We start from the raw sequence: 10,022 nt of genomic DNA on the forward strand, positions 1-10,022 counted from the left end.
ATTATCAAAGCTTGCAGTGGGATTTGGACCAGTTAGAAATATGGGCTGAAAAATGGAATATAGATTTTAATTCAGACAAGTGTGAGGTGTTGCAATTTGGGATGAACAACCACAGTAGCTCTTACACAGTGAGTGGTAGGGCACTGAGTGTGGTAGAACAGGGAGATCTGGAAATTCAGATTCACAATTCATTGAAAGTGGTGTCACAGCTAGATAAAGTTGTAAAGAAAGATTTTGGCACATTGGCCTTTATAAAATTAATGTAGTGAATACAGGAGTTAGGATGTTATGTTGATATTGTATAAAACATTGTTGAGGACTACAACTACAGGAAAGTTGTGCAAGAATTTGAAAGGATTGCAGAGAAAATTTACAAGGATGCTGCTGGGACTTGAGGACCTGAGTCATAAAGAAACGTTGAATAGGTTAGAACATTTTTCCAAAGTACCTAGAAGATAGAGGGAAGATTTAATTGAGGTACTATACAAAATTATGAGGATATAGATAGGGGAATTGCAAGCAGGCTTTTCCCACTGAGGCTGGGTGAGATGACAACTAAAAGTCATGGGTTAAGTGTGAAAAGCTGGAATGTTTATGGGGAACATGAGGGGGAAGAACTTCACCCAGAGAGTGGTAAAAGTGTGGAACAAGCTGCCAGTACATGCAGTGGACGCGGGGTCAATTTCAACATTTAAGAAAAAGTTGGATAAGTACATGGATGAGAGGGGTATGGTGGGCTGTAGTCCGGGTGGAGTTTGATGGAATTGGACAGATTAATGGTTCAGCATGGACTAGATGGGCTGAAGAGCTTGTTCCTGTGCTGTAGTGTTCTATGATTCTGTGTAAAAAAAAAGTAAATCAAATGACAGTTGTCCAGTTATGCCATTAGAACAGCAACACCCCTCTTAGAGCTCTCAGACACTGGGATGGGCAATATCTGTCTTCAGTCTCTGCTACCTTACGAGCACAGCACAATTTTAAATCCATGTGAAGGTGCCTTGACTGCAGAGCTATTTGACTAAGTGAGAAATAACACTAATGACACAATGCCAGTCTGCAGAAGGGTATATGTTAGTCTGATATTGCCATGATGGTATTATCTCCTTGATGTGTCTGTATTAACCATCAAAGGAGGACATAATTTGGCTTTAATGAGGAGTGAAATGAAAAGGCAGAGTAGAGGATATTATAGCAGAGAGTTTCACCAAATCTTTACACCCTATGTTTTTATATTAACCAGTTTAATCTAGATCAATGTTTAAAAGCTACATAACAATCCATATAACCTTACAATAGGAAATTCATGTTAACTTTCTCCTATCATGTCAATTTGATTATATTCTCACTACTGCTCTTTAATTTACACACTGGCTTTGAGGTGAAGGTATAAAACTACACAAATCTAAATTCTTGGGAATTTGAAAGGCTGAATAGAATTTCTTATAAGCAACTGGAGCACAGAGCTGATTGTGTTACAGTCTATTGGCAGTGGTTCACTTGAGAGTGGTAACCATAACTTTAGAGGTAGTAAGAGATCAATATTCTGTTATTCCTTAGGGGGAAATAGCTCATAAAATCTATTACACTTGAAATAAATCTGTTTTAACTCACCAAATGTTAAGGTATTCTAATATATTCCAGCAGAATTTTTTTTAAGAGAGTGTTCACAATTTTTTTTCCTTGTAAAACATTTCAGAGAATTTGTTAGACAGTCTATTTATTTTTTTCTTTGGAGTTTTTTCTTTGAAGTACTAATAAGTTGAAGTGTAACCAACAAATGCATCCTGCTCAAAGAACAGAATGGCACTAATTATTGTGCATGGTTGATGTTATCTTCTCACTAAAGACCATAAGATATAGGAGCAGAATTAGCCTCATCAAGTCTGCTCTGCCATTTCATCATGGCTGATCCACTATTTCTCTCAGCCCCAATCTGCAGTCTTCTCCCGTATCCCTTCATGCCCTGACCAATCAAGAATCTATCAACCTCTGCCATAAGTATCTATAAAGACTTGGCCTCCACAGCTGCCTGTGGCAACGAATTCCACAGATTCATCACTCTGGCTGAAGAAATTCCTCCTCATTTCCATTCTAAAAGAACACCCTTTTATCCTGAGGCTGTGTACTCTGATCCTAGATTCTCCCACCATCAGAAACATTCTCTCCACATCCACTCTATTAAAACCTTTCACCATTTGATATGATTCAATTAGGTCATCCTTCATTCTTCTGAATTCTAGTGAATACAGGCCCAGGAGCCATCAAACACTTTTCATATGACAAGCCTTTCAACCCTGGAATCATTTTTGTGAGCTTCCTTTGAACCCTCTCCAGAGTCAATGCATCCTTTCTAAGATAAGAGGCCCAAAACTGCTCACAATACTCAAAGTGAGGCTTCACCAGTGCTTTATAAAGTCTCAACATTACATCTTTGCTTTTATATTCTAGTCCTCTTGAAATAAATGCTAACATTGCATTTGTCTTCCTTACCACAGACTTAACCTGCAAATTAGCCTTTAGGGAATCCTGCACAAGGACCCCCCCCACCCCCCCGCCAAGAATCTTTGCGCCTCAGATTTTTGAAGTTTTTCTCCATTTAGAATATAGTCTACCCTATTATTTCTTCCAGAAAAGTTCAGGACTATACACTTCCAGACACTGTATTCCATCTGCCTCTTCTTTGCCCATTCTCCTAACCTATCTAAGGCCTTCTGTAGCCTCTTTACTTCCTCAAAACTACGTGCCCCTCCACCTATCTTCATATCATCCACAGACTTTGCAACAAATCCATCAATTCCATCATCCAAGCCATTGGCATATAACGTAAAAAAGCAGCGGTCCCAACACAGACCTCAAACACCACTGGTCATTGGCAGCCTACCAGAAAAGGCTGCCTTTATTCCCACTCATTGCCTCCTGCCTATCAGCCATCGCTTTATCCATGCTTGGATCTTCCCTGTAATACCATGAGCTTTTAACTTGTTAGCAGCCTTATGTGCGGCACTCTGTCAAAGGTCTTCTGAAAACCTAAGTACACAACATCAGCCAATTCTCCTTTATAAATACTGCTTGTTATTTTTTCAAAGGATTCCAACAGATTTGTCATGCAAGATTTTCCTTTGAGGAAACCATGCTTACTATGGCCTATTTTATCATGTGCCAAATACCCCAAAACCTTATCCTTAACAATCGATTCCAACATCTTCCCAACCACTGAGGTCAGACTAACTGGCCTGTAATTTCTTTTCCTCTGTCTCTCTCTCTCCTTGAAGAATGGAGTGACATTTGCAATTTCAAAGGTTCAAAGGCATAATTTAATGTCAGAGAAATATATACAATACAGTGTACATCCTGAAATGATTTTTCTTCACAACCATCCATGAAAACAGAGGAGTGCCCCAAAGAATGAATGACAGTTAAATGTTAGAACCCCAAAATCCCCCCCGAGTGAAGACACAGACTTGCACTTACCCCAAAAACTTTGCATTTCACCCGGTATTCGACATACCACGGTATTTGACCTAATAAGGGAGAAAGCTGTGTCTCCATTTTTCCATCAAGCGGGGAGATATAACAAACAGTACTATTCCAGAATCTCATGATTCTTGAAAGATCATTACTAATGCCTCCACAATCTCTTCAGCCACCTCTTTCAGAACCCTGGGGTGTACACCATCTGGTCCTCGTGATTTATCTATTTTCAGACTTTCCCAAGAACATTCTCCCTAGTAGTGGCAACTTTGCACACTTCTGACCCCTGATATTCTGAAACTTCCATTATACTGCTCGTGACTTCCACAGTGAAGACTGATGCAAAATACTTACTCAGTTTGTCTGCCATTTCCTTGTGCCCCATTAAGGTATCTGGTCATAGACCCTCCACACGCTTATACCCACCTCCCAATTGCAAACAATCCGATTTTTTTTGAAAGTGAGATAAAAATAAACAATGAATGGCAAACATTCCACGATGTTAATCACATTTGCAATCAGGAAGAGAACACGACTGGGATCCATTGTTCGCTGTTGGTTTTACTCCGCTCCTCTGACACAGTGCGCTATACAGCTATAAATCTTCAACGTCATTAAATTGACATGAATTTCAACGTTTTTTTTAAATACACACAATGTTCCAAAGCTAGGTTTAATTGAAGGAGCCGTAATATTTTTTTAAAGAGTACATTGTGCCATAATTACTGCTCTTGACTTGACAAACTAATATTGTGTGGCATATTGTTTCTGAAGATGCAATGATTAATTTTCAAAAATAATTTTTTATTTTTTTTCAGTATCTTAAATCTCTTGTGTTTGTCCTGATGATTATTGCCCTTTGTGTAAATATTTAAAAATTAATTCAAAACTTAGTTCTCTTTAATTTCTGGCTTACTGTTGGCAAGGAAAATGTTGGTGAACAAACTCTCTATACATGAGGGAAACTTTCAAGAAAGAAAAGTTATATGCAGATTTTATGTATGTTGAGAATGGGATGAGCAGTGGTTCACTCGGCCCCTGGCTCAGCCATTTCTGTTGTAAATAAGAACACAATAGGAGCACGAGTAGGTCATGTGGCCCCGTAAATCTGCCCATTGAAATAATCATGGATCAACCTCCACTAACGTGTCACTTAAACATAGCCATAGTTTCCTGATCTTCCCAAAATGTATCTACCCCTCTTTAAGTACGCCCAATGATGCAGGCTCCACAAACAAATAAGTTTGAAAATCCCAGAGGTTCACTGCCTTTTGTAAAAAGACATTTCTGCACATATTAGTTTTAAATATTTGCCCATACTCTTGTACTTAAGTCAACTTGTTTGAGACATCTTGTGAAAACATTTCAACATCTAACCTGACAGCTGCCTCAGAATCTTATGTTTCAATAAGATTCTTCAATACTCAAAAGAATATAACTCCCACTTCTTTAGCCACTCATGATCGGACAGCCCTCTCAACCTGGGAATTAGTTTAATGAATCTTTTTTTGCGTGCCCTCCACTGCTAGTGTACCCTTTCCAAAAAATGGGGACCAAAACGACAGGCAGGACTTTCTAGGTGTGACCTCATCAATATTCCCCAGAACCATCAGATAAACACTTATACCTCTTCTATCATAAATGGAAAACCCATTATTGTTATACAGTCAGGGAGTTAGAGAATATGGAAATCGGTCTTTCAGACCAAGTCATCCATGCCAACTAAAGTACCTTCCTGAATTAGTTCCATATGCTTGCATTTGACTCATATCCCTCTATACCTTCCATAACTATGAACCTGACCAAATGTTTTATTTTGTAATTGTGCCCACCTCTACCATGGTAAATCTTTGTTCTAGATTCTCCCACAAAAATTTGTCCTCTCAATGTTTACCTTGTCAAAATCCTGGCCTGTCCAACCATTCTTCATTTGATAACCTGCCCATTCCAGGTTGTACACAGGTAAACTTTCTCTGTAAATGCACTGATTTCCTTCCTTAAGTAAGGAGATCAATTCTATACAGTATGCTAGATTTGCTGTGTACTTAATTAAAATTAATTAAATATAGCAAATAACATGAAATGTTAGAAGAACAGAGTGCAGAATAAAGAAACTTTGGTAACTAAGCAGGGTCCATTATTTATAGATTAATTATGGCCCTTTAAAACTAGGTTAATAGATACAAGAGCCAGTCAAAATTAAGTATTTCTCAAAAAGGGAATGAGAGACTTGTTTAACTTAAGAGCAGCACGGTAGTGTAGTGGTTATTGTAATGCCATTACAGCACAAGTGTCCAGGTTTCAATTCTGCCGCAATGTTCTCCCCATTACTGTGTGGGTTTCCTCTGGTTTCCTCCCACATTCCGAAGGCATGAGGGTTAGTAGATTAATTGGACAGATGGACTCCTAGGACCGGAGTAGCCTGCTACCGTGCTGTATCATTAAATTTTTAAAAATAAAATTAGTAATTAACTGTGTCTCTTGGTGTATTCTATCGGTAGCTATTCAGAAGCTAATCTGGAGGAGTCCCAGAAGTGTGCCTTCTCTTCAAAGCTCTTCTTTCTCACTTAAATTCTCTATGGATAACAGGAGTCTGGGTGGAATTTGGAAATAGGAAATAGGAGGCACTCTTACTTCTATATATTTGCTTTTAAAGACATTGATATATTCTGATATAAAGTAATTTGTATTTGAATTATTCTTAACACTAGCCTTTGTAGTATCCCATCAATGAAACAAAGATGCTTACAGTGACTATTGAACAGAATTTGCTTTCTTATTGTCTTTTTAATATTTCTTTCAGTGATTGCAGAGTAAAAACATGGAATGCTAAAGGATTAACAAATGGGTACATGCTGGACACTAGAGACAGCAGTCAGGAATTATCTGACATCATCAAACTGTGCATTTAATGCAACAAACTATTCTTTAAGGAGAATAATGAGGATATGAACTCAAAACCATGCAAACAAGGATTTCTAAACTGAAGAAGAAAATCGTTGTGGCTTCCCCCCCCCCCCCCCCCATTGGAAATTGTTGTGCAGCAAGAAAGGACTGCAAGCAATAATTTTGCAAGTATTGAACTACAAATGTAATTCTCAACAGCACTAACAAATCGTCATAGCAACAAAGCACCCTGAGCCACATTGCATCTTTGTGAATCTGACACAGGCTTGGCATCCTTTCCGTACATTTAAGGTAATTTTTCCTCTCCTGCAGCTCTGTCATTATTCTACACATTAATAATTCCACATATTCAATCTCCAATCTTATACACAAGAATCTTCATTTCAGCACAACATTGTAATTGGAAGGAAATTACTTCCTCTATAGAAGAATATATTTCACCAAAACTTTGGATGTGAAAGCCTCAACAAGACCATCAGTGTTGTAAAAAGACAATGTTGCTCTTAACTGTCTCCACTATCAATGGTTCACTGAACCTTTCCAAGGGAAAATGTTCGAAGTTTGCACAATAATGTAGTCTTACAGTGCTTCTGTTGATCAGATATTGTCATTCACACTGTGAGCTCATGCAGGCATAAATATGGAATCAAAATAATCATATGGTCAATCTGCTACCACTGCCATTATTAATCACTCGCCTCCAGGAAAAACAGCACTTCATAATAAGCTTTTTTTAATCCAAATTATCAATAACCAACCAAAGCAATATGTTTGCATTGCATTTAAATAAGCAACATTTCTTCTCTGCAACATGAAAGAAATTCAAGAGTGAGTTCTTAATTTGTCTCTGCCGTACCATGTGTCCCAGCATAATATTTCAATGATTGTCATTACATCAAAACAGTGGCATTGATGAAGACGGTAGTCTTAATTTATGGTGTTCACCATAAGTAGCGAACTAGTCTTCACTGGTAACGCACACTAATGGAGGGTCTTAATATAGATGAATCTGGACTAATTGGACGTCTTCAGTCACAAATGCCTTTGGAAGATTCAACTAAGCTGATGAAACAAAGTTTCTAGGTTTATATGAAAGTGTATCAGTGCACTTACCAACATTATCTCCATGCTCAGTGAAAATATTGTGATTCTGAGTATAAAGGCTTACTTTGAGGGAAGTCTTTAAATATCATTAAAGGCTTCAATTCTGAATTTAACCATAATATTTTAGTACATCTTCAAGTCCTAAAACTTTGGGCTTAGTGTGATTTACATTATCCAAGACTTGATGATTTGGATAGTATAAATTGTAGTCTCTGTAGCCACTGTAACTAGTGTCTGTTATAAGGTGTCTAAGACTTTTGCAAAGTACTGTGTTTGTCAACACGGAGTGACGACTGAGTTTGTAAATCTGATGCAGGCAAAGGATGTTGGGAATGGTGATGGTGGACTGCCACGGGAGGGGTGTGGCACAGGTGGCACAGAAAGTGTGCAGGGGCGGGGGTAATGCGGGTGCAGACAACCCAGCCCTGAAACGCATGACCAGATCAGTTGATTCCAAACTATTGGTTTATTGATCATTACAGAAAAGCTGGTAGAAATACATCCACGTTCAGAAGTCCTAAACACATGATACTGTGGTTTGCTGATATATTGCACATCAGTTCCACTGAAGTTATTGGATCGGTGGCCATGAAGTAATCTTTTGCAAATTTAGTGCATCCATGGAAAATTTGCAAGTTTGAAGTTTTAATTTTAATTTATTATTTTAGTAAAAACAACCAAGCTAATTCCAAGGCTAGAAAAAGATGTACAAAGAAAGTACAATCTGGTGTCAAAAATATTGCTGTGCTTAACATTTCTGTTTACAATTTTAATATTCTGGAACACACGATAATGTAATTTGACTGCAGTACTGTGCCATAAACAAAATACTGAGCCTTCAATGGAGTTGGCTATTTACTTTCTGACTTGAATATTTGTTGTCTGTCACTTAGTAAATTGTAGCATTCAGTAGTTTTAGAAATACTGATAATAAAAATGTTCTTAATTGCAGAGTGATGGTTGGAAAAATGCTACTGTAGCACAATTGAGTTTATGTTCAATAAACTGAAACTGATTAAAGGTGTAGGAATTGCCCCATAGATCAGTATCTTGCCACCTTGATACATGGGTTAGTATCAGCACAATACCTCTTTAAGTCCTTCTGGTGCTTTTTAAATTAGAAAATGTTACACTACTTGAATTGACATCAAGCCTATGACAACTCAGCACTATTTGAGAGAAGAGGTTAAATAGATAGATTTAGATGTCAGTGTTAGGGAAATTAATGTTTTCAATATAGCTATTGTATTGTGGATATATGTTGTATTCTTGTCTTAAAGTATTTTGCAGGCTTTATTATCATCAGCTGTTAGGCTAGAATTCATTGAATCTTAGTTGACAACTTTAAGATGTTATTTTTTTGTTTGAGGTGTTGAGAAAATAATTTGCTATCTCATTTGAACCCTATCTCCTATAGAATTCCTAGTAGTGAATTCTGTAAAAATACTTGACATTGGATGAAGCTTTGTGCTCAAGGTGTGAGGAAATAATTGAACTGTGTTAATGTCTAGGACATGTACAGGATATGTTTCTTGTTACTTAGAATAGCATGCATGTGAATGTGTCAGTGAAGTCATCGCTATCAATATTCTTTACAGCCCTCGAAACTAATTTCTGTGGGAAATGCAATTTGCCTTTCAAACATTCAGTCAAACCTTAATATTCAGCATTACCTCTTGCATTTTGCTAAGTTATTTTTTTTGGAATTTCCACACAAACTAGTGGAAAAGTCAACCTTATTACTGAGAAAAATTCCCATGGAACAGAGTAAAAGGCAGAGGGCCTGTCAGTTTTGACAAGGTCAATTAAATTTTCAAAATCTGTGAGAGATGTTCAGCACATCATTGGAAATAGTGTTAATCTTAATGTTACAGTAAAACTAAGAAGTGCCTTTAAGTTTACTGTTTCACCTGTACATTTCTGTAAAAGAAAACGTCTGTACACCGTAAGACCTTTTAGAAATACAAGATGTATAAACTGTATCTAATGTAAAAAGATTTAAGATGTTACATAATTGGTAATTGTAAATATTGTTCAACTGAAATAAAAGTGTTAAATGGCAGTGTGTTCATTAATTTACAGCAAATTCTTATTATGGTTGTATGATGTCACCACCAGCCACCATCAGGAAATAGTAAGGTTCATATTGGAGCTGCATTTGATTTTGACATTCAGCATCAATTACTATTTTTTTTAAAGAAAACATTGGAAAATTTTCTAATTTCTGATCTTGTTGGGATTACCTGTAGAAATGTAACAGGGACAGGTAAATGGTAAAATATCAAGAATTAAAATTAAAAGCCAAAATAAAAATAGTGGAGCTACGTGCCATCTTTGAATCTCTCTTCCCTTCCAACCCCTTCTCCTTCTCTGCAACAAAACCAGGAGAAGGAACAGGCCACCTGGTCCCACAAGCCAGCTCCTCCGTTTAGTGTGATTTGACCAAACCTCAGTTCCTCTTCTGAGATTGAAGAGGACCGGTTCTCTTATACAAAATGGGATGGCTAAGAATTTGCTGTTCAGCTAAGAACAGCCTCAAT

The 10,022-nt window shown here is 37.3% G+C and overlaps 1 protein-coding gene across 4 annotated transcripts in view; it reads left to right on the forward strand.

Annotated features, from left to right (window-relative positions):
* Positions 1-9,544, forward strand: part of kif21b (kinesin family member 21B) — a 163,077-nt gene extending 153,533 nt beyond the window's left edge. For all 4 annotated transcript variants that reach the window (XR_012096484.1, XR_012096485.1, XM_073030485.1 and 1 more), the window contains one exon: positions 6,275-9,544. Coding sequence is in view for 2 of the 4 variants with exons in the window: in XM_073030485.1 (XP_072886586.1) it covers positions 6,275-6,383 (109 nt within the window). In the remaining 2 variants the exon portion in view is untranslated. The remainder of the gene's footprint in view (positions 1-6,274) is intronic.
* Positions 9,545-10,022: the final 478 nt, after the last annotated feature.

Source organism: Hemitrygon akajei, chromosome 27 (assembly GCF_048418815.1).
Source record: "Hemitrygon akajei chromosome 27, sHemAka1.3, whole genome shotgun sequence".
In the NCBI taxonomy this organism is placed as follows: domain Eukaryota; kingdom Metazoa; phylum Chordata; class Chondrichthyes; order Myliobatiformes; family Dasyatidae; genus Hemitrygon; species Hemitrygon akajei.